General features: G+C 41.6%; 1 protein-coding gene across 5 annotated transcripts in view; it reads left to right on the forward strand.

Moving 5' to 3' along the window:
• SEPTIN7 (septin 7) overlaps nucleotides 1-26,090 on the forward strand; it is a 266,147-nt gene that overhangs the window by 217,235 nt on the left and 22,822 nt on the right. For 4 of the 5 annotated variants that reach the window (XM_033930198.1, XM_033930199.1, XM_033930196.1 and 1 more), the window contains exons 12-13: nucleotides 5,156-5,176; nucleotides 25,472-25,607. In XM_033930198.1, the coding sequence (XP_033786089.1) occupies nucleotides 5,156-5,176; nucleotides 25,472-25,607 (157 nt within the window). The remainder of the gene's footprint in view (nucleotides 1-5,155; nucleotides 5,177-25,471; nucleotides 25,608-26,090) is intronic. The other variant, XM_033930201.1, reaches the window with a different exon arrangement.

Genomic DNA, 26,090 nt, shown 5'->3' on the forward strand with positions numbered 1-26,090 from the left:
CCGACGGTGAGTGGGAGTTAAGAGTTGAAGCAGCTTAAGTGGGCTTTTAGCTTGGATTTGAATACTGCTAGAGATGGAGCCTGATATATTGGCTCTGGCAGCCTGTTCCAGGCATACAACATGGCAAGAAAGAAGGGACAGAGTCTGGAGTTGGCAGTGGAGGAAAAGGGTACTGATAAGAGGGACTTAATGTTCAAAAACCAGACTAAGTTGGCACTTGGACATGCTAATAGCAGGGACGTCCAAGTACCGATAATCAAACGTGCAGCAGCACTTCTAATCTGCTGTGCGTCCAGAGATCAAAGGGGCATGTTGGGAGGCATGTTATTGGCGAGAATTTGGCGGTCTTCAACCTGGACATATTGCAGCCATAATCAGAGCTTTCCTAGAGAGTAGTTAGACCTTTTGAGGTGCGTCTAAGTTCCATAAAGGTGCCAAACTGACAAGAAGACCCCTGGAGGATTTAAGGCATGAGCCCCTCCTTACTCACCCAGTGGTCACAAACCCCTCCCACCATCCAAAGAGCGAATAAGACCAAAAATCCGTAGGCTTCCGATCAGCTGATCGCAACAGAAGGAATCCCCATCGGCTGAGCCAGTTTTGGGGATTCCTGGCGGCTCAGCTGATGGGGATTCCCCCTGCCAAGATCAGCTGAGCTGTGGAGCCCTACACCCTTCCCCCTGACATCTGTGACGCCACTCCCCCCCCCCCCCCAAACTCGACTCTGAAGAAAGGGAGGTGGCATGAATATGAGCCACATTGGAGGGAGGAAGTGGGCACTAACTTGGGACATAGGAGGGAGGGAATAGAAAGGGAGAGTTGGGCATGAATGTGTGAGAAAGAAAGAGATAGTGCCACATGGGGAAAGGAAGAAAAAGGAAAATTGAGCATAGAGAGAGAGGTAGAGATGCTTAGGGAAGAGAAGGATGAGAGGGAGAAATGTTGGATATGGTGGTGGAGAGGGAACAGAGGGACAGATTGAAGGGAATGCAAGGGGAAGAATATTGGACATAGTGATGAAGGAAGAGATGTGGCTTGGGCTTGTGGGCCATGGTGAAAAATGCTGGACATGATCCGGGGGATGAGAGAGGGAGAAATGTTGGACTCATGGAGGGATAGAGAGAGAGAGAGAGATGTTGGTTAGGGAAGGGAATGAGGTCTGAAGGAGAGGAAGCGTGCAGGAGGCAGAAAGAAAGAAATATTGGATGCACAGTCAGAAGGAAGTGCAACCAGAGACTCATGAATCACCAGCCAACAAAGGTAGGAAAAATTATTTTATTTTCAATTTAGTGATAATGTGTCCGTTTTGAGAATTTATATCTGCTGTCTATATTTTGCACTATATTTTTCTGGGTATTTTTTTTAATAGGTGTTACTGAGATGACATTGCATATTTTAAAGTCATCAGCCTTGACTTCTTTGGGGGGAAAAAAACGCCCGAATATAAATGATAATTAACATTTTCTCTGCATAAAGTGTACTTTGTTTTGTTTTTATTTTGTGGTTACCATTATGTATTAATAAGATTATATTGTGTAAACTGTAAATTGATAGAAGAAATTGCATTACAATTAGTACTATTATGGGTCTGGGTCTGGGATGGAGTCTGATTAGGTCTGGGGCAGGGGTATTTGGTTGATATTTGTTAGACTTAAGGGGTACTTGGCTTGAAGAAGCTGAGAAACACTGAGCCTGGCAAGAACACATACCAAAGTGTACTGTCACTTTAAAACTTTAGTACTGCTCATACCATGCGTGTGCCTTCCTGCCCAATGTCTGTTTGCGGGACCATCAGTACTTCATTTTCTGTGGAGCAAAGAAGTTGTGTTTTTCAAACACTCTTGCATGCTATAAATTTTTCTCTTCCTATTTTTTCATTTTCATACACAGTACTCCCCCGATATTTGCGGGGGTTCCATTCCAGGAACCCCCCGCAAATATCGAAAAACCGCAAATGCAGTTTTTCGCCTGGGGAGGCAGGAGAGGGCAGCTGGCCGGTGAGTGAAGGGAATCACTCGCAGTATGCTCCGACCGTCTCTTCCTGCACTAAAGTCAGGCTTCACCAATCAGGAGTTGCTATGACACACAGCTCCTGATTGGTGAAGCCCAACTTTAGCATAGGAAGTCCCGGTCAGAGAATATTGCGAATGACTGGGACCGCGAATGACCAGGGGAACACTGTATTTTATTTTCTCTTCATTTTCATGCCGGCTAGCAGACTACATATCCTTTGCATATTCTTAGCCTTGGCTGACATTAGAGGGCCAAGTAACTGCTCATAGAGTAATAGTCAAGGCCACTTCTATTGCACATTTATGCTCCACTCCCATTCAAACAGTCCAGAATCAGGAGCTACACTCATATTCATCTTACATAAAAAGTGAGAATAAATAAATATTCAATCTTAAATAGCATTCCAGTGCAACTTCATTCAACTTTAAGTATTTTCATAGTTTGAAGTAGTTTACCATATTTTCATATAATGACCTCAGTGGCTACACTCAAACCATCTCTTTCATATAAGGCTTGAGTATATGCAGCCAGCCTCCTCATTGGTCATATTTATTTCATTGTTATATAACTCACTAGTTTTCTAATAATGCCTATAAAGAACTTATCTTAGGCAGCAGGGAGGGACTCCGACGTGAATTCGCGTTTCACTATCAGCTGTATCAAGGAAAGTCCCCATAACGATCAGCACGTTCTTCCATCTCTGTAAACTAATAATATATTTTACTGCTGACCCAACACTTTGCTCCTGTTATCTCATCAATTGGTTTCCATAACAAATAAATAATTCCTTAAAAATCATATGTGTGCCCTACCCCTCCTGTTTATTCTGATGTCTCTGACTATAACTTATGTTTCTGGACATAACTTATTTTCAGTTACTTCATCATCTGTAACCGAGTTATGATTCCTAGTTATAGGGTCTATGAGATTTGGTAGGAAGACAGTTCATAGGATACGACAATTGGTAGGTTCGTACCCAGTTGTCCTACATCTACCAATTGTCCTACCCTGTCAGAACAGCTTGCCATCAGCTGATCGCGGCAGGGGAATCCCCGATCAGCTGAGCTGGCAGAACTCCCTGAAGTCCCAGCAGAGAAATCCACGATTCCTCTCCTCCCTCACACTCACCAATTCTCCCCTAGCCCCCCTCCAAAGAAAGCCCCCTTTCCACTGAGCCAAAGCCCCGATTCAACCCTTCCTCCCACCCACCAATCCCCCAACCCCCACCATCGATCTTCCACAGATAGTCCCCCTCCCACCGAGCCCTATTTCTTCTCTTCCTCCCTCCCACCCACTGACCACCCCCCAAGTCCCCAGTTTCAGTGAGTTCTGCTGGCTCAGTTGATTAGGGATTCCCCTGCCGTGATCAGCTGATGGCAAGCCGTTCTGGCAGGGTAGAACATTTGGTAGATGTAAGACAAAAGGGTGCGACAGTTGGTAGTATGGCAGTTGGTAGGAAGATCCTACCAATCAGGATCCCATATTTATATCTTTGTACTAGGTTTGCTGTTCTTTTAAGATAATTGTAAAACTAGTTTTATTTTTTGAGAAAATTACTGATGTATATGCACCCTGATTTTTATGACTACATTGCAAAGCAGCTAAACCGGACATCAAATCACCATTCTGTTATCATCGACCACAGACTACAAAACCTTCAAGAAAGATATTAAAACCATACTCTTCAAAAATACATAAAACCCATCTAGCACGACCAGTCCCTACCCAAACCCCACCTACCTTATCTATACCCTTAATACACTTTAATTTGCTTCTAACTACCCAGCAAAGTCTAAAATGCTTCTAATTACCCAACATTTATCACCTTAAGATCTCGACAATTCTTTGGTAATTCTTATTACCCAACATTTATCACCTTAAGATCTCAACTAGAGAATGACACGGTGACAAAATTCATCACCGTTCCCGTCCCCACGGATAACCGCGGGAAATAATCCCATGTCATTTTCTAGTGTCTATTTCAACCTCAGTCCTTTTACACCAGCATTCTTCAAAGCAAAGCTTGTGGGTCAATGGTTGTGGGCATTCATACTCTGATTCTTCCCTCTCTCCTTGAAGAATGACATGAAGATGGTTTCCCGCGGTTATCCGCTGGGACAGGAAAGGTGATGAATTTTGTCACCGTGTCATTCTCTAATCTCTACAATTGTTTGGTACTTCTTAAGTAAATATTATGACATCACTTATGCTATTCCTGTAAACTTTTATGTAATTCTTGATAACTTTGATATAATCCGCCTTGAACCGCAAGGCATTGGCGGAATAGAAATCACTAATGTAATGTAAAACAAGTAAAGGTTTCTCTTCTGAAATTGTATTAGCAACTGGTGAATTTGGCTACATAATTGTCCTCCTTATCAACTAAATAATAGATAGGTATTAATCCAGTGGGGGGGGTTTTGCCTACATGGCCTTAAGAATTTGGCATGTAAGTGTTTTTTGAATTTTGGGGGTTCTTTGATAGCATTAGGTCTTTAAAACATTCTGCAGGCTTGTGCATGTTGCCTTAATTTCTATCAAGTCTTATTAATGCATTCATGCTGCTCTTTCATTGTGTGCCATAATATTTTGTGCCATATCTTTAGAAGAGTGGCACTGATTAAGTGAATGAATTTGAGATTGGTTATATGTTGTACTGTGGTACTTTTAGTATACACACGAGGCTTCAGGTCTGATATATTTTTAAAATTATTTTTAGTGAGGTCAGCATGCTATTTTTTTGTTCTTAAATACCACATCAGCATAGAGTCAGTGTTTTATAACTGACACTAGATTTCATGGTCATTCTAGGCAAAATAGTGAATTTTTATAACATTTCTACAAAGAAATTACAGTAATTTGCATGTCTTTTGAGAGCTGTAACAGAAGCACTTTTGCATCACTGTTAAGATTAATACAAGCCACTGCACAGTCTAGCTTTCTGATTTTCAAAATAAAAATAACAATCTGCTTAACCAATGTAAGTTTGTTTTATAATGAAGATCTTGTTTTTAGAATGTATTTATTAATCTCTTAAGAATTACACATCACGGTGAATGCGCTTTTTGAAATAGCTTTTTTTTCCTTTTTTTTTTTTTAATTAAATTAAGCATGCTAAGTCTCTGTATTTTTGTTTTTTTAGATTTGACACAGTTGAAGGCATGTAAGTGGTTATTTAAGTTATTCAGACCTAAGCAATAATTTATTTAGTTTTAATGTTCCTACAAAAATAAACTTTATCGAGCATTTGCTTTGCTTTTTTTTTTTCTTAAGTTTGTTTCCAACAATACTACTCATTACAAAAAAAGTAAATTATTTAAAAATCCATAAAACGGACTCCTGTTGAAAAAATTTGTTACAGCTGTATATCTAAAACCAATTATAACAGCTTATAGTGATTCAACAGTTTGAGACTAAGCATCATGTGTAAGTATCGAGCAGTGTAATGCAAACTGTTTGCCGCTCCATACTAGTGTGCCGCAGCAGATTCCAGGTGTGCCGCGAGAAGCCCGAGGAGGAGAGCGCCGGCTGACTGCTTACAGAACGTGACTCTTGCGGCAAGAGGCATGTTCTATAGGCAGCCGTCCAGCGCCTGTGCCTTTCCTACTATCTGCACCTCTCCCTCTCTAGAACCCCACCACTGGCACCAATAGGAATCTCAGAGCCGTGGCTGGAGCACGTCCGTGCATGCATGGACATCTGTGTCATCGCATCAGTGTCGGTGCACTTCTTGGTGCTCTCCAGCTGCAACCCCGTGTTTAGTGTGCCACGGCTTTAAAAAGTTTGTGGCACACTGGTGTAGAGAATCATAAGCTCCCCTGGGAGAACGGTATAGAAAACTGAATAAATAAATAAGGGAATGGAATGAATTTAAGTTTATACAAAATTAAAAAACTGTTCCAGTCTGATTGGTCTAGAACAGTGTCTCGCAAACTTTCCAGCCAGCAGCACACTAAACCCAGTGCTCCAGCTGGAAGGCACCCGGAAGTGTGCGGTCGTTGACGCAATGATGTCACACACATGCGTGATGTCATCGCGTACGTGACCTGCTTTAGTGGAGGAATCCAGGAGGAGAGGAAGTGCAGAGAGAGGAGGAGAGACACTGGCAAGGAGGAGAGTCATCCATACCAGCTGACTTCCTACAGGACATGCCTCTAGCTGCGAGAGGCACATCCTGTATGCAGTCAGCTGGCGCGGATGACTCTCCTCCTTTGTGTTGCGGCACACCTGAAATCTCAGAAGGCGCACTGGTGTGCCATGGCACACAGTTTGCGATATACTGTTTTAGAGGGTTTACATTGCATGTGGTTTGCAGAGGCTAGACTATTTGTGAAATTATATCATTACTCCATGTTTTCATGAATTAGAAAATTAGATCAATGCCTGAAGATTTACAGATTAAGCTGATATAGTTAAAATAGCTATTATGTGGTGTTTTGGGAACAAACATGTATAGCTCCTTTTTATTTTAAGAAGCTTTCAGCAGTTAATAAAACGGGCCATACTGAAAGGAACTCAGAAGATAACTGATACTGTTTCAATATACTTTAAATACACTTTTTAGTTTGCCATTTCAACAAGGTGAAAATATTTGGTTCATCAACTGTGTTTTTTTTAATTGGTTGTTACCGATGACACTGCTGTTGCTTGTTCATAGTGATCTTTAGGTTAGAAATAGGAAGAGTGGGATTTTTTTGTTTTAAAGTTTCCCAGAGCAACCTGTATACTAGATCATATTCTCAACTTCTATAAATGCATTTTCCTTAGAGTTCTTGCCAGACCATTCTAAGATTTGCAGACTATATCTATCTACCAGCTGATGTGATAGAGACTACAGAACTGTGTGCTTCACCCTTGAAGGGTATTGTGTAGCTCCTCAAACTCAGTACTTCTCTTTCTCCAGAAAGTGGAAAATGGATCTCTGTGCATCTCCTGAGCTGATCTGTTGAGGCCCTTTCCTGGTCCAGTTAATTTTGCTGGGACTTAATTGAGCAGGTCTCCTTATCTCAAGAAAGATATAGTGGCACTAGAAAAGGTTCAAAGAAGAGCGACCAAGATGATAAAGGGGATGGAACTCCTCTCATATGAAGAAAGACTAAAATGGTTAGGGCTCTTCAGCTTGGAAAAGAGACGGCTGAGGGGAGATATGATTGAAGTCTACAAAATCCTGAGTGGAGTAGAGCGGGACAAGTGGATCAATTTTTCACTCTGTCAAAAATTGCAAAGACTAGAGGGCACTTGATGAAGTTACATGGAAATACTTTAAAACCAATAGGAGGAAATTTTTTTCACTCAGAGAATAGTTAAACTCTGGAATGCATTGCCAAAGGTTGTGGTATGAGCGGATAGCGTGGCTGGTTTTAAGAAAAGTTTGGACAAGTTCCGGGAGGAAAAGTCCATAGTCTGTTATTGAGAAATACATGGAGGAAGCCACTGCTTGCCCTTTATCGGTAGTATGGAATATTGCTACTCCTTGGGTTTTTTGGCCAGGTACTAGTGACCTGGATTGGCCACCGTGAGAACGGGCTACTGGACTTGATGGACCATTGGTCTGACCCAGTAAGGCTATTCTTATGTTCTTAGGGGGAAACAGCAATTCTGAATAGCCCATGTCTGGTCAAGGAATATCCATAGGAGACTGAGGAGACTGTGACCCTCCCCCACCCCCTTCCCCGCCTTCCTTATCAACATCAATGGAAAGGAACAGTTCTTGCAGTAGCTGCAGCAGTTGGTCTGGCACAGAAATTTAGCCTCAGCGTCTTATCTCCTCAGCCAGTGTTGTTGTTCCCCCGTGGAAGCTGGAGCATCAAGTGTTGGGAGGTCAGGTATTGTTCCCTGTGTTGCTGGCAGCATGCTTTTAGAGCCTATCTGATGGCTTTTCAGGGGTGTGTTTGACAGCGTTAAGTTGCAGAACTACTTAATGGCTGCCCTGGCAGAAGCAAGTGCTGCTCCTGGTGCTGCTCTTCTAGCCAACCATCTTCTAGAGAGCCATCTGAGCACAAGGGAAGCCAGAAGGGCAGCCCTGATAGTGCCTCACGGCATGACTCAACCCAGTGGGCAAAAAGTAGAGTTTCCACATGTGTCTCTGAAACCATGAGAAACGTAGCCATCTTGTCATATTGCTGCCTCAATCACAAATTTATTCATGTATGCTTTGGCCCCAAAGTTAAGCACCCAAAAGGCAGAAGGCAAGACTGTAGAGAGCTTGGAGATGTGGCCTATCCATTCTATCTAGATTATTTTAATGCACCAAGCTTATTTGCTGAAAAAAGCTCAGCCCTCTCAAAAGTTGCCTTCTGCTCTGGGGTGTCTCAGGACTTCTAAGCTGCAAACCAATTGTTGAGCAGTAGGACATCTGGGATTCAGAGTTATTGCTGTCTTGCCTCTGAGCAAGTTCCTTCAGTAGCTTCTAGGAATCTGGTCTCAAGGATCGTTTAGAGGATGATGGTGAGGCTTTTTCTCAACTAATTTCTAAATCTCTGAAATTTTGGATCATCAGGATGTGCATCCAAGAATTCTGCACACAGCCCCTATAAAGCAAACCAAAGAAGTAGCCTGGACCTTTAGATAGAACTGGATGGACTTCTATGGGCTATATCCCAGAAATAACAAAGAAAAAAAGACAATAATGAATGTATAATGTATGTCACAGTTGGACAGACTGAATGGACCATTCAGGTCTTTATCTGCTATAAGAAGAACATAAGAATTGCCATACTGGGATACACCGAAGGTCCATCAAGCCTAGTATCCTGTTTTCAACAGTTGCCATCCCAGGTTCCAAGTACCTAGCTAGATCCCATGTAATAAAACAGATTTTATGCTGCATATCCTAAGAATAAGCAGTGGATTTCCCCAAGCCATCTCAATGGCCTATGGACTTCCCTTTTAGGAATTTATCAAAAGCTTTTGTTAAACCCTGATAAGCTAACTGATTTCACCATATTCTCTGGCAACGAATTCCAGAGTTTAATGCAGTGTGAAGAAATATTTTCTCCGGTTTGTTTTAAACTTAGTAGCTTCATCGCATGACCTCTAGACCTAGTATTTTTAGAAAGACTAAACAAGCGATTCACATCTACCCTTTCCACTCCACTCAGTAATTTATAGACCCTGAGCCATCTTTTCTTCAAGCTGAAGAGCCCAAGCTATTTTAGCCTCTACTTGCACCTGATGAAAAAAAAAAAAAAGCAGAAGAAATCTTACCAAAGCAATACCCTGATTCTAATTGGCTGAAGAGCCTATAAATCAAAAATCAATCTTGGGGTGATTGGGAACCGGAGAGGGTAGGTGGTAATTAAACACTAAATAAATACTTTCCTCAACTACTATCTGTGCCCTAAACTGATTTTATCTTATGCACTGAAATGCAACCTAAGATACTAATCTAGACTAAACCACTTTTTATAGAAAACCCCTAATAGAGACTCTAAAGGGCACACTATTGCCTAAACTGGCTTTGCTGATAAAATAGAGTACTGAACTAAAAATGTAAGAGAAGGACAATGGCAAAAGCCCGAAGGATGCTTGAGTGCATAGAAAAAGGAATAGCCAGTAGAAAAAAAGGATGTGATAATGCCTCTACTGCTACTATTTCTATAGTGCTTCTAGATGTATGCAGCGCTGTACAGTCACAAAGAAGACAGTCCCTGCTTGAAAGAGCTTACAATCGAAACAGCCAAGACAGACAAACAGGATGTCATGGATACAGTTAAGGGGAATGACTCTAGTGAGATCTCATTTAGAGTACTGTGTGGTTGGTCCAGGGGGAAGCTACTAAAATGGTCAGTTGCCTTCATCATAAAGTATATAGGAACAGACTTAAAGATGTGAACACCACCAATCCAAAAAGGAAATGGAAGTAAAAGTCCTAAAAAGCTATAGTTCAGCCATTCTAAGGGCTCCTATATGCAGCATTTAATAAATGTCAATCATAAATGAGAGGAAAAAGGATCTCAGAAACCTGCTCAGAACCTGACAGATGGAATGACTTAGTCTGACAGGTTCTGAACAGTTTTCTGAGATCCTTTTTCCTCTCATTTATGATTGACACTTATTAAATGCTGCAGCAAGGAGCCTTTGTATTGGTTGAAATTAAAGATATCAATATGTATATTTTGGAAGAAAGTCAGGAGAGGGGAGATATGCTACAGATGTTTAAATGCCTCTGTTGCATAAATACACATGAAGTGAATCTCAGTTGAAAAGTTGTTCTAGAACAGGGGTGTCAAATTCAATCACATAAAGGGCCGAAATCTAAAACATAGGCTAAGTTGCGGGCCACATTTTTTAGTAAGATACTTTGGGGTCCTTTTATTAAGGTACACTAACCGATTTGGTGCATGCTAAATGCTCACCTTAATAAAAGGACCCCTTAGTCTTAGTAGAAGTATAGGGTTACAACCTCTCCAACCCCACGCCAGCTCTGTGATGTAAACAAAATAAATAAAAAAGACTTTTCCTCTCTCTTTAGATCCTAGTTCACGCTCGCTGTCTAACACCAGCTCTGGCAGGATACACATTTCAAATCTGGCATATTGTAATCACAAAACAGAAAATAAAATTATTTTCTACCTTTTGTTGTCTGATCATTATTCAAATCATGTTGTAGTCCCAGGCTCTGGTTGTCTTCTGATAACTCGCTTGCCAGGGTCTCCTTTCTCTGTTCTAACCATCCATCTTCCATCTCTGTCCTCCCCTTCTGTTTCCCTTCCCTCCCCCCAGGGTCTGGCATCTTTCCTTTTTTCTCATCACCTCCCTCTTTCTTTCATGCTATCTTCCTTTTGTTACACTTAGTGATGTCACATCCTGCTCTTGCTCGTATTCCTGCTCCAGCTCACCATACCTAGACATAGTAACTGCAACAACTGTAAAGCTCTGTTAACTCATCTGCCCCCCCTATTCCTGACTCTCCCCAACTCATTACTCTCCAAACAGCTCTATCATTTGTCCTCTCCTTTCTTCTTCCCCCTTCCTCATTCAATTTACCTCTATCCAGATCACTCCCATTGTCTTCTCTACAGAGAAAACTTCCTCTTACCTCCATCTCTCCTCCCCATTCCCCTCAAATACTAGCATCCCCAATCCCCCAGCCTTGTAAGTCTCATCAGTAAAAACAAGATCCTCTTGGTTTACTAACCTGTCTAGTTGCATCATTTCTACTATTCCACCTTAGACTCCAGCCACCTCTCTTCCTCATTATCGCCACTTGCTTTATTTGTCCTAAGAATGCTCTGTTCATCACCATTTTGTTCCTAGCAGGCTGCAGTCGGCCTCCGCAGCACATTCCCTCTGCTGCGGTCCCCCCTCCTCTGACGTATGGGACTGTGGCACAGGGAACGTGCTGAGGAGGCTATGGCAACCTGCTAGGATCGCTACAGCTGACGGCGATCCTCTGCAGGCTGCTTTAATGTCCAAAGCTCATCTTCCTCCTGAGTTCCCAGATGCTCGTGAAGAGTAGTGGCAGCAGCAGTGATTTGTTTGACATGTCTAGGACCGCTGCTCAGTACTAGGACCGCTGCTATTTAATGTATTCATAAATGATCTGGAAACAGGGACGAAGTGTGAAATAATAAAATTTGCAGATTACACCAAACTATTTAGTAGAGCTCGGACTAAAGAAGACTGTGAAGAACTGCAAAGGGACTTGAACAAACTAGGGGAATGGGCAACGAGATGGCAGATGAAGTTCAATGTTGAGAAATGTAAAATATTACATGTGGGAAACAGAAACCCGAGGTACAACTATACGATGGGAGGGATGTTTTTAAATGAGAGTACCCAAGAAAGGGACCTGGGGGTGATGGTAGACTTGACAATGAAGCCGACGGCAGAGTGCGCAGCGGCTGCTAAGAAGGCAAATAGAATGCTAGGCATCATCAAAAAGGGTATTACAACTAGAACGAAAGAAGTTATCTTGCCATTGTATCGAGCGATGGTGCATCCGCATCTGGAGTACTGCGTCCAATATTGGTCACCGTACCTTAAGAAGGATATGGCGATACTCGAGAGGGTTCAGAGGAGAGCGACACGTCTGATAAAAGGGATGGAAAATCTTTCATACACTGAGAGATTGGAAAAACTGGGACTTTTTTCCCTGGAGAAGAGAAGACTTAGAGGGGATATGATAGAGACTTACAAGATCATGAAGGGCGTAGAGAGGGACAGATTCTTCACACTTTCAAAAAATAAAAGAACAAGAGGGCATTCAGAAAAGTTGAAAGGGGACAGATTCAGAACGAATGCTAGGAAGTTCGTCTTTACCCAGCGTGTGGTGGACACCTGGAATGTGCTTCCAGAGGGCGTGATAGGGCAGAGTACGGTACTGGGGTTCAAGAGGGAATTGGACAATTTCCTGCTGGAAAAGGGAATAGAGAGGTATAGATAGAGGATTACTGCACAGGTCCTAGACCTGTTGGGCCACCGCGTGAGCGGACTGCTGGGCACGATGGACCTCAGGTCTGACCCAGTAGAGGCATTTCTTATGTTCTTATGTCTGTTCTAGAATAAGGGGGCATACAATGAAGATGAAAAGGGACAGACTCGGCAGTAACCTAAAGAAATGTGTTTGTTTTTTTCATCGAACAGGTATTGAATGCATGGAATGGTGCTCAGTGGATGAGGTGACTTATCTGAATTCAAGAAAGCTTAGAACAAGTACATAGGTTCTTTGAGAGATGAAGGAATAGTAGCTTGGTATAGATGGGTAGATGGATAGGTCATATGGTCTTTATTTGCCTTTATTTTCTTGTTCCTATGGTAATTTAAGCAGAAATAGCTGAATACTTCCCTTTGTAGATAGTCACCGGCAAGGGAAGGACGTCGCTGGGATGTTTGACCTTGAGGAAGCTGGGCTGTATGACCTCTCAATCCTACTTCAAAATCCAAGAATGTAATCATCCAAGGCAGTTACTTTAAACTAAATATTGTAATTCACAAAGCAAGTTGATTCAAAGGCAGTGGGATAGTAAGGGGAGGGGGGGCAGTCCGCCCCAAGCGACATCTTGGTGGGGACACCGGCACCTGTCCTCCTCTCAACCTCCTTGCACCTTCCCACTCCTCTTCCTGCTGCACGCATGCCTTTAGTCCCCCACCCCACAGACACACACACACACTGTACCTCTAGCTCTTCACCAGCATGAGCAGCAACTCCAACCTACAGGTACCATGCCTAGGAAGTGATGTCGGAGGGAGAGCCGACATGGATAGCAAGCTAGTGATGCTGCTCACACTGGGAAAGTTAGAGTTACAAGGGAAGGGGTGGGTGGTGGATGGAGAAGAGGGCAGGGGAGGGGTGCCATCACCTCAGGTGCCTCTCACCCTCGCTATACCACTGTTCAAAGGCAAACATTATAATACACAATGTTGGTTGATTCCCCAAAAGGCTGCAGCTTCCAAAACCCAATAGTTCAGTCTAGGGCTTCAAATTGAACTGGTCTGGGTTTTTTCCTCTCATAGCAACTCTTTCCAAAGTAAAAGTTTATAATCCTCAAAGAACAGGGGCAAACCACTGATTGCCTTTGTTCATAAATGTTAAACCAGCAGGGTTTCCTCTTCCCTTATGTTGGCTTCTGCTCAAAATCCTCCTTAATTGTCTTAAGTTTCAAGTTTCAAGTTTATTGAGTCTTGATGAATCGCCTATATAATTTGCTAGGCGATGTACAATAAAATTAACATGTATTAATAAGTGAAACAAGTACAATGTTAAAAATGACATAAAAACAAATTTGTTGTGTAGATATTAAACATACTTTACAAACTAATCAAAAACCTAAATTCACAATAATGTGAGGGTAAAACATACAAGACATGTGAGGCTAAATAGGGAAATAGTTACAATTTTGATAGAAGAGAAGAAGAAACATAAAAGGGAAAAACAAAAGGTGGGTAAGAGGTGGCTGTTTTTTTTTTAAAAAAGAAAAAAACCGAAAATGTATATAAGATTGTCAATTTTTACTACTCATAATAACCATACGCATCTTTGAAAAGAAAAGTTTTTAGCATTTTTTTAAACTGAGTTAGGTCTTTTAGTTCTCTGATGTGTTGGGGTAGAAGATTCCATGATTGAGGGGCATTAACTGAGAACATATCCTGTCTTCTGGTTCCTATCATTTTAATAGATGGAACTGTAAGAAGATTAGTTGAGGATGAACGAAGTGAGCGTGTCGTACTATAAGGGATAAGCCATCTGTTAATGAATTGGGGTTCATTGTAATTTAAAGCTTTGAACACCAAAAGTAACAATTTAAAGGTGAATCGATGGCTTATAGGAAGCCAATGAGATTTAACTAACAGCGGAGTAACGTGGTCGTATTTTTTTGCTTTGTGAATTAGTTTCACGGCGGTGTTTTGTATGAGCTGCAGTCTTCTTTTTTCTTTTAGAGTTATATTAATGAGAAGAGAATTGCAATAGTCTAGTTTAGTCATAATGAGGGAATGAATGAGAATGTTGATTGCTTCTGGTTCTAAGAATTTTGTTAGTGATCGAATCAAACGAAGTTTGTAGAAACAAGATCTAACTATATTATTTATATACTCATGATAAGAGAACTTATCGTCGATCATAACTCCTAATATTTTTAAAGAAGTGACCTGTTCTAAATTGGTGTTGTTGATCGAAATTGGAGAACTCAGAATTATATCTTTTTTCCAAGGGAAAAGCATCGTTTTTGTTTTGTTAATGTTTAAAGATAATTTATTTATAGTTAGCCAATTTTTTATTGTTACCATTTTATTGTTAATTGCTGTTATATCATCGGTGCTTTCTGGATCCAAAGGATGAATGAGCTGAATATCATCTGCATAGACAAAAGCTGTGAAACCTAGAGATTGTGTTATGTTTAGAAGGGGTGACAGAAATATATTGAATAGAAGAGGAGATAGTTTTGAACCTTGCGGGATACCATATTCTGATGAATAGCTTTTGGATATACTATTGTTAAATCTAATGAAAGAAGAGCGGTTAGACAAAAAAGAATTAAACCATTCAAGAGCTTGATCAATGATTCCAATAGATTCTAGTCGATTAATTAACAGGTTGTGGTCAATGGTATCGAAAGCGGCGGTTAGGTCTAAAGAAATTAGAACCACGGATCTATGGTGTTCAAGGAAATAGTGAATGTTGTTGATTAATCCTAACATGGTATATTCAGTGTTATGGAATTTTCTGAATCCAGTTTGAAAAGGATGAAGAACATTAGTAGATTCAACAAAGTCAGAAATTTGTTCGAAAACGAGACTCTCAGCGAGTTTTGCCATAAAAGGGATATTTGCTATAGGTCGATAATTAGAGATTTCTTCAGGGTTTGAGGCAGCCTGCTTCCCTCTTACAGTTGACTCAGGTTAACTGTAACTTCCCACAGCTGCCTTTACCTCTGGTTTCTTGAAATTGTTTGGCTCAAACTGCAGTCCATGGCGGCTGGCTCCTTCCAGTGCTTGAGATCCAGCCTCACTCCACTCCATGCACTCGAGGGCAGGTTCCAACTTCCATTCCTCCTCCAGGTGAATAGGTTTCTCTAATAAATCCCCTGGGGTTGCTGGGTACGTGTCAGAGTCTAGCCCTTCCCCCCCCCCATGCCTTTAGAAGGCCTACTATAATGGTTCTTTAATCAAGAGAATTGAGCTTCGTTCCTCTTCTGCCTCCTCTGATGGGAATTGGAAAGGGCATCCCATAGTTTGGGGTAAAATAGCAGATCTTTTGACTGAGGCATTCACTCCTGCTTTTCCCTCCTCCCAGTGTTCTTCCCTGGAGTTTCTCTAGGCTTTCAAGCATAGGGTCCCCAATCTGGTGTTTCCCTTGCATTTTCCCAGGGAACCCCATCACATTGTACTGATTTGACACATCCTGCATGACTTAGATTGATGTGATGTGGGTGCTAAAGAAGGAGAAAATATGAGGTAGTGTTTACCTTCTAATTTTCTTTAGTCCAACCAGACTAGTCCAGGTACCCACCCTAATCTATTATTCCAGAGTCTAAGCTTCTGTGTGTAGTCATCTTGGCTGGAGGAATAGCTTAGTGGTTAGTGCAATGGCCTGAGAACCCGGGGAACTGGGTTTGATTCTCACTGCAGCTCCTTACGACTGGGCAAGGCACTCAACATTCAATTGCCCCAGGTACAAAATAAGTACCTGTATATACTGTAATGTGTAAACCGCTTTGATTAGTAACCATGAGAAGGCAAGTCCTGTTCCCTTTCCCTCTGAAGATTCATATTGGTTTTAAGTTCAAAGTGTTTTATTAATTTTTGGAAAACACAATACAAAGGAATAAAACAAACAGAAAAAATAATTGCAAAGTACATGGTCCAAGCACATAAAACATAATCGTTAAAGTTATGCTTCTAGTATGCAGTTATGCAAAATTTGTAGGAATAATACATGTTAGTTTAATAGTATGACATATAAGCATATCATCATTTCTCCAGAAATATATGTACGTAATAAAAAGAGAGTTAGTACAAATTTAAACAGTCGAACAGTAATGTTGTATGGGAGACCAAACAGATTTATATTTGCCAAGAGCATTCCTTTTTTCCGCTAACACTTGTTCATATTTACCATGGAGACATATAGTATTCCACCAAGCGTGGTATTCGACCTTATCTAGATTTTTCCAGCAAAACAATACATTTTGAATCGCAAGAGACAACATAATAGTCAGAAGGTGTCCTTTGTGTTTATCTATAGGCAAGGACAGACCATGAGACATTAAAATCAGAATTCTGATTGTTAATGGTTCAGAGATATCTAAAATAGTACAAATAGTATCCCATACCTTGTTCCAATAAATAGCCAGGTGTTTACAATTGAACAACAAATGTTCCAAGGATCCATCAACACTATCACATGACCAACAATTAGATGAAGATGAGGGGTCTATTTTGTGGGATAAGGAGGGAGTCCAAACAGCACGGTGCATCAAAAAGAAAATGGACTGTAGTACTGAAGCAGATCTAATGGATTTATGTATGGTTAACCAGACGGAGCACCAATCAATGGCGTCCGAGGGTAAGTTCAACACATGCTGCCACTTTATTTCGGAGGACAGAGGTTCATTAACTGGTGTCGATTTGATCATCTTATACCAAAATGAGGCTTTGCTGGTGAATATTGTAGGTTTTTCTAAATAAGAACTTAGGCTCGGTTTCCCCGCCAGAGACATCAGATCCGGAATAGCAGCGCGTAAGCAATGATTGAGCTGTATCCAAGCATAGAGCTGTGTTTTAGGGAGACCCCAAGTATCTGACAGCTCTTGAAAGGACATCCATCCCTTGGAATTTGTCAAATCCCCAACTGTCTCAATGCCCCTCTGCCGCCACAGGGGCCAAAGAAAAGATTCAGATTGGATCAAAAACCTCTGATTGTTCCAAATCGGCAGGAGAGCAGATTGTTCCCATCTGTGGGACATGGTGGATTCAAGGACCTGAAGGGCAGATTTATATGACAGAAGAATGTAATCATCTTTATCCCGACGAGACAGAGTGTGGCCAGGCAGGAATTTCATTCGGAACACGCCATACAAGGAATTTTCCATGTCAATCCATCTTGGCTTAACCATATGACTGTTATCAATGTGGCCATGAGTCCATTGTCGGATAATAAAGGCACTGTGGTATTTATAAAAATCAGGGAAATTCACCCCACCTTCTTCCTTTCTCAATTTCAATTTTTTGAGAGCAATACGAGGCTGCTTCTTATTCCATATAAATTGTGTGAGAATAGAGTCCAAGGTGTTGTAGAAGGAGCGAGGCAAAAAGAACGGCAGCATGTTCAATACGTAATTGATTTTTGGAACAATCATCATGCGCACCGACTCTAATCTGCCCCACCATGATAGTTTTAGCGGAGACCAGACTGATGTTGTGTGTCGAGCAATCATTAGTAAGTATTCAATATTGAATTGAGTAGTTTCTTCTAATGAGGGTCCAAAAAAGACACCTAGGTATTTCATTTTTGTGGCAGACCATTGAACTCCAAACTTTTCCACCTCAGGCTTAACTTCTGGGCAGTTGAGAGGCATGACCAGTGTCTTGCTCATATTCAATTTATATCCGGAGATGTCTGAGTATTGCCGGATCGAAGTTAATAGATGTGGGAACGAAGCAGGAGAAATGTAGAGGAGTATGTCGTCAGCATACGCCGAGATTTTAGTCTGAGTGTCTCTTAGCTTGAACCCTACAATGGATTTATTGTCACGGATCGAAATTAGTAGGGGTTCCAATACCAGATCAAACAGCAAAGGGGATAACGGGCATCCTTGACGAGTGCCACGGGAAGGGTGGAATGTGGATGACAACGTTCCATTTATATATGTTCTTGTAGATGGGAATGAGTAGAGTATTCTGATCTTCTTGATGAAATCTGCAGAGAATCCATACCAATCCAACACTTTAAATAAGAAACCCCATTCGACACGATCAAAGGCCTTCTCTGCATCTAGCCCCACCGCAATAAGGTCTTGGCGGCGGTCCTGAGATTGTGCAATGATGTGTGAAAAAGTTCTTGAGTTGTCCGTGGCGAGCCTCCCATTAATAAAACCACTTTGATCCGAACTGATTAGTTTGGCTATAACACCTTGCAGCCTATTTGAAAGAAGTTTAGCATAAATCTTTGCGTCTACGTTTATGAGAGATAAAGGCCTGTAATTTGAAATAGAGCGAGGATTTTTTTCTGGTTTTGGGAGGACTATGATATGGGCTTCAGTAAATGATCCATGTATTTGACCCGATTCAATGACGGAAAGAAGAAAACGTAGATAGTAAGGGTTAAGCACATCCTGAAATTCTTTATAGAACTCCACAGTAAGCCCATCCGGCCCGGGAGCCTTATTAGATGCCATGGAATTTATCATCTGTGAAAGCTCTGTTAGATTCAAGGGTTCATCCAATTTGATATTATCATCTTGCGTTAATGTAGGATGAGAGAGGTCATCCAGGAATTGTGAGTCAGGCTCATTGTCGACCAGTTCAGAAGTGTATAACGTTTCATAAAAAGATTTGAAAGCTTGAGAGATGTCATTGTTAGTAGTTAAAATGTCTCCATTATCTAATTCAATAGCAGCAATATTCTTTTTTTCCGATCTTTTTTTAAGATAAGAGGCCAGCAAGTGACCACACTTGTTGTTGTCGGCAAAGTATGAGGCAGACTGATGAAACACCGAGTTTGCGGCTTCTTTACTGAGCGTGGAGTTATAGAGAAAACGAGCCTTCGCCAGTCCAATGAGAGTTGTGACATCCGTAGGATTACTTTGATGTTTTGATTCCAATTCCTTGATGTCAGTTTCCAACTGCAGAGAGGTTTCCCTTTGGATCTTCTTTGCATTTGCTGCAAGTGAGATAATAACTCCCCTAATATACGCCTTGAAGGCGTCCCAGCAGGTAATCCAGGAAGTATGTTCCGGTGAGTTAAAGATGAAGTATTCCTCAATAGCCTTGCGTACATTTAGTTTGAATTGATTATCTTGAAGTAAAGAGGAGTTAAAACGCCATTGGCGGTGAAGTGGTTTGTTAGAGTTACATTTGATTTGGATTGAGATGGCACCATGATCTGAAACTGATATGGGTAAAATTTCTGCAGAGGTGATTGAGTCGCATAATGACTTGTTGATTAAAAAGAAATCAATCCGAGAGTAGGACATGTGAGGATTGGAATAGAATGTGTAATCCCTTGCAGAGCCATGAGTGGATCTCCATATGTCTACTAGGTGGAGGTCTGAGATCATATGTTGAAGGGCAAACCACGATTTGGTTTTTTTATATCTATATTGGGAATTTCTATCAATATCCGGGTTCAAAACCATGTTAAAGTCACCTCCCAGTATCAGATGAGAATCAGGATCCTGCAAAACTGATGAGGCAATTCCATGGAAGAAATCAGGATTGTCCATATTTGGACCATACAAGTTAAACAAAGTGAACCTCTGCCCACCATATGTGATGGTAACCTTGACCCATCTTCCCTGTAAATCGTGTGAGGAAGATATGACAGTAAGATCTTGCAAGTTACGGATCAAAATCATAACTCCCCCCTTTTTCTCTATCGCAGGCGATGAGAAAACAGGCATAGCCCACGCTAAGCGTACCTTGTCAGATGCCGCTTTATCCAGATGAGTCTCTTGTAGCATAATGACGTCCGGTTTTAGTTGGTCCAGGTATAGTAGTATTTTTTTCAGTTTGATTGAGTTGTTCAGCCCTTTGGCATTTAAGGAAATACATTTAAGAGACATGAGAAATGACTATATGATTAACAAAAAATTTGATTTTGACCTGTGTTAAAGAGACAACTAGATGATACATTATGAATGAACTGCTGCGCAACCTTGAAGAAAAAAATTTGTTAGCATACTTTATGACCAGCAACTGTGAAGGACCATAATAACTAAAACATGACCTAAAGTCACACAATATAATTCCCATGTGCACTGTGAGAGTGAAAACAGCAGCTAGAAAGGCAAAGCACCCATATAAAGATACAGTAAAAAATCATACATTGAAAGCATGAATGTCAAAGCTGAGTAAAACATTTTTATAACTAGTAAAAGACTCATACATGCAACTGAACTTTAGTGTATTAATACAGACAGCAAGATAACATCACACAGACATGTTTGATGAAGCAGCCGAGCAGCCATAACAGTCAAACCTGATGAATAGGAGTGGGAGACTGCAATTCAATGAATGCGGCCAGATCCTCAGGATTAGTATAATCTTTTGTTTGATTATGGAGAGTAACTCTCATCCTGGCCGGATACAGCATACCAAATTTAGCATTTAGCTGCTTCAGCTGGGGCCGGTATGAGAGCAGTTTTTTTCTGCGTGCTGCAGTGGATTTACTCAGATCTGGCAGAAATAATATGGTGTCACCCTCATGTTTCACAGGGGCTCTAATCTTGGCACGCTGCATGACATCCAGGACATGCTGATAACGAAGGAGCTTAAGGACCACCGGTCGGGGGTAGCGATCATTTGGGTTCTTTGAGGAGGGCACTCTATGGGCCCTTTCAATTTCAAACTCACGTGTAAAAGTAAGGTCTAATATTTTAGGGATCCAATCCTCCAGATATTTGATTAGGTCACGGTCGTGAGCCCCTTCCTTGAGCCCAAGGAGACGGATGTTACAGCGCCGAGATCTATTATTGCTATCTTCCATCTCAGATTCTAAAAGAGCAATTTTTCTGGTCTGAGCTCTCAGCTCAGCCATGTGCAGAGTGGTGGCATCCATCTTAGTTTCCAGAGAGAGAACTCTTGTCTGTAGCTGAGAAAAGTCAGATGTTAAGGTTGTTAGCTTCTCATTTATTTCTTCCGTAGCCGATTTGGTATCAGACACAAGATTTTTCAACTCGCGAAGCTCAGCGAGTATTTCAGCGTTACTTCCGGTTTCGGGACCGGGACCCGGCAACGGTGTTTTTGAGGGCGACGGGGGATCAGGTTTGTGGCGTTTGTTTACCTTTTTGTCCGCCATTCAAGCCCCGAAAATTAGCGATTTCGGTAGATAAGTGTTTAATCTTGCCTGCTCGGTTTTAGTTTTGCGATTTCACTCGCTGTAGCTGTGCTGCTAATCTCGATTCTGCAGTTGGGTGCAGGAGCTTCACAGTCAAGCTGCCATTACACGTGGGCTCAACAGCGCCCCCCCCCCCCCCCCCCGATTCATATTGGTTTTAACAATTTTAGTCAGGTTGTTTAATAATGACAAGAGTTTGCATTTCTACTGTTTTTAAAAGAAGAGGGGAGACTAATGTGATATGTTGTAGTTTCTTCAGCCTTGAGAGGTTCCACTATACTGTTATTGAAGTACTGAACTTTGAAGAGCTGCACAGTACCCTATAAGAGCAGAGCACACAGTTCTGCATTTTCTGTCTCTACAAAACACATAGGTCTTGGAGTGATCTGCTGAGACAAAAGGGAAAGAAAATTAGCAGGCAAGGTCTAATTTTTCCTTCCTTTATATTCACATACTTCCAGTTTATAGCAATACTGGTATTTGTACTTTTATTTTTGAGGGAGTTCTGTTTAAGGAATATTCAGGTAGTAAATTTTTAAGAAACTGCAGCGATTGCCATCAGTGGGAAGGCTTGTGGGCCGGCCGCATGCAGTGTGTGAGTCGCTGCATGCACCGTGGCCCATCCCTGTATGGAGTTGCTGCTGGGGGGGGGAGGGATGGAGCGTGTCGGCTCCAGCTTGGTGGCACGGTCGGCTTCAGGGGTGGTGCAGTGGGGAGGCAGGGAAGGATCCCCGGTGGCGGCAGCTCAGCAGAGGGCAGAAAGGGATCCCTGAAGGCGGCCAGGCTGCGTACCCCCAACAGGCGATCCACATACCCCCAAGGATACGCATATCGCATGTTGAAACACTGTTCTAGAAGTAGAGAGATCCTGGATTCTCTACCAAGAGAACTGTTCCAGCAGTTGGTAATGGGGCTATACTGGACTTAGTACTTATAAACGGGGAAAATGTTTCTGATGTTACCGTGGATAATCTGGCATCCTGTGATCACCATGTGGTATGGTTTAATATTAAGACAAGTATAGAGAGGGCTCATTCAAAAGTAAAGGTTCTAGACTTTTAAAAAAAAACTAACTTTGTTCAGATGGGAGATTATGGCAAGGAATTGTCTGGATGAGACCATCTGGAAGAAGTAGGAAAATTCAGCAGTCCTTAGATACACTCGAAAGCTACCACAAATGCTAACCTCGCTTGTCACTTATGACATAGCTCACTGACACTGGTCTGCTATGCCTCCTTTGTAAACCTCAAGTGCCTACCTCTAAACCTTACAGTTTACCGCTGTTGCCAAGTTATATGGCAGCCCCTTTTCACTGATCTTTCAACCACTTTGTAAATAAATACTGTCAACCACCTATGTAACTCCACTGCTAATCACCTTCTTGAGTCTTATTGTATCTCACTGACACTGGTCAGTTTTGCCTCTATTGTAAACCACATAGAACTGCAAGGTCTATGCGATATAGAAATAAAAATGTATGTTACATTATGTCATGCTAACACTGGGCAAAACAGAAAGGAGCTATTGTAAGAGCAACAAACCATTTTGTAAGGAAAGTAAGAGGAAAAGAAGGCCGCTTTGTTTCTCAACAATAATAGCTCAAAAGGTAAGGAAAAAGAGGTTAGCTTTCATAAACTACAAAAGAGCGCAGAAAGTGGAAGACAGGCTAAAATATCTGGAAAAGTTAAGAGGTTGTTTGAGAAGTCAGGAAGCAAAGATGCAAATGAAAGAAAAAGCCAATACTGTAAAATGGGAATGGGGGGGTGGTGTACATCTGAGGGCCAAGGGTGTTGAAGGAACTTAGGGAAGTTCTGGAGGCTCCGCTGACAAACCTTTTCAATGCTTCTCTAGAGTTGATAGTGGTATCGGAGGATTGGAGAATGGTGGATGTGATCCCTCTACACCAGTGTCCCACAAACCTTCTTGAGCCTTGGCACACTAAAGGTAGTGGCCATGGCTTGAGGCACCTGGAAGTGCATGGATATCGCCATGATGACATCACGCACATGCATGACATGTCGATGTTCGCGTCTGTGTGAAGGCCCTCCAGGCTGAGACGGGGTGCCAGAAGGGAAGAATAGGTGCTGATTGCCTACAGGATGTGCCTCTCGCCACAGGGGATTGTTTTTAGGTTTCTGCAGTTGCTATTAGTGAGGCTTTTATAGTTTGTTTTTATGTGTGAGGTAATCACTTTGATGTCACACAGTGCCCTGTTTGTATAATTTATCAGACATTTCTGTAGTGTGCTGTCTAGTGATATTGATCTTAGCTTGTAGCTGTCGGATATAATTACTGGTATTACATTCTTGAAATTAGGTTCAGGTTACAGGCCTAGTAGGCCTGTAATGACCTTGCACCCTATACTTGAGGGATGAAGTTAAGGTTAGAGTCAATTTCTACGTTAAAGTTTGCAATAGAAGTTAGCCATTGGTATTGCAATTTTTAATTGAAGGTTGAATTACAATGTGTATCACTGGTGTTTGTTGAAGGATGATGGTGGTTTTACCAGTTCATTGCTAGTAACTTATTTTGTGAGCTAGGTCAAGAGCCTGCACTATATGGTGGTTTTGCTGTAGCTTGTCTTGCTTGGTCTGCACAAAGGGTCTGCTGGCAGGAGAGGCCCGCCTGTACGTCAGCCATTTTGAGGGACAGGAAACTTGGCCTCCGACATAGGTGGTCAGAGCCTGGATTCTTCCATGGAAGTCCCAATTTTATTGCTGAGTTGCTAAGGTGGGGTAAGGAGGAACCAGTGGTGAGAGCTTCCTCCTAAAAAAACTGCAGACTTGGTACACGATGCAGGCAGACTTTATTATGACAAATGAATTTTTGATTAAAAACCTTTTACCAGGTAAGGGACCCAACACGGACCGTGTTGGGTCCCTTACCTGGTAAAAGGTTTTTAATCAAAAATTCATTTGTCATAATAAAGTCTGCCTGCATCGTGTACCAAGTCTGCAGTTTTTTTTGGTTTGTTTGTTCTGGATTGTCTTTCACTGCAGACAGTTGGACCTTGGTTTTTTCCTTTGTTTTGGTTTGTTGGTTTGAGAGCTTCCTCCTTACACTGCTGGACTCTGGTCCGGAAAGGAGAGAGTATGTACTCTCACTTTGAAAATTGCTACAGTGACTTTGTGTCTGCATTTTCTTTTTTGCAGGTAACTTTTGAATGGAAAATGACACAAGAAGATTTGAACATACAGTCAAATCTCGGTTTGCGAGTAACCCAGTTTGCGAGTGTTTTGCAAGACGAGCAAAATACTCCTGCAAACCTTAATTCGCAAACCAAGTGTTGACTCGATTTGCGAGCACCCCCCCCCCCCCCGATAACCGGCATCGCTCCCCCCGCTTGCAAAAGCCCCCACTGCGTGAACCGGCACCCCCGCCCGAACAACTTAAACTTACAGGATGTGCCAGTGCTACTAGAAGATCTTCCTGCTTCTGCCGGCCTTGAGCATGCAACTGCGCATGCTCAAGGACTTCTAATTCTCCCTCTCGCCAAGATTCTATTAAATCCAAGACATTATTTTCCATCATAGCCTGCAGATCCAAAATATTATCTTACGTATGGTCATTAGTATACACAGCTTTCCAGATGTTTCCTCTTTCCCATTTCTATAGAAGTTTTTAATGTTTTACCTAAGTTGATTTCCTTGGCTGGGCTGTCATTTACTAGGGTCAAAATCTACAGAATATACCTAGTTCCTATCCTGTGTTGGAATTAACATACTGAAATTTTCAGCCTGAATGGCCTCTCACACCAGAGATGTCACTGTAAAGGTTCAGTATATCTATCTCCATTTGCTGGTCAGGAAGGGAACACAATCCATTAATTTTGACTGGTCTAGTACGATTCAAGGAAAGGAGATTAAAGGTATGAAAAATGTCTTGATTTTTCAGCATGGTGGTTAATCACATTTTAGGCAATTTGATGGCAATATAATTTCTGCTTTATGTTTACTATAGGAGCCCCTTGGCACAAATGGAAGAAGAAAGAAGAGAACATGTCGCTAAAATGAAAAAAATGGAGATGGAAATGGAGCAGGTCTTTGAGATGAAGGTCAAAGAAAAAGTTCAGAAACTAAAAGACTCTGAAGCTGAGGTAACTTAGAACAGGCACCAAATCCTGAAAAATAGTTCAACTAGTAATATAGAAGTCATATTATGACAAATATTTTATCAATATACAAGGTACATAATGAGGGGCATTTTTGATATGATGTCCAAATCCAATTTTGGATGTTTTATCCCCCAAAATTTTAAAAATCCAATGCCAAACATTTCCATTTTCAAGCCTGTAAAATATTAATTTAAATGTGTTTATGCTCGGTGCACCTTTCTTTAAGAGCCATTTTCAAACAAAAATGTTCACGGGAAAAACACAGTCATTGGGTGCCTGGAGACCAGCAGTCTTACTAGACTGCCACATAGACATCCCAGCAGAGCAGTGAACTTCACATACAAAGGCTCCAGGTACACATCATATCATAACTCCCTTAGATTGTATGCTATGCCCTACAGGAATAGAAAAACCTTTACTGTTTTCAACTGTACACATCTACAATAGCTATGCCTTCAGGTATCA

This window comes from Geotrypetes seraphini, chromosome 2 (assembly GCF_902459505.1).
Source record: "Geotrypetes seraphini chromosome 2, aGeoSer1.1, whole genome shotgun sequence".
Taxonomy (NCBI): domain Eukaryota; kingdom Metazoa; phylum Chordata; class Amphibia; order Gymnophiona; family Dermophiidae; genus Geotrypetes; species Geotrypetes seraphini.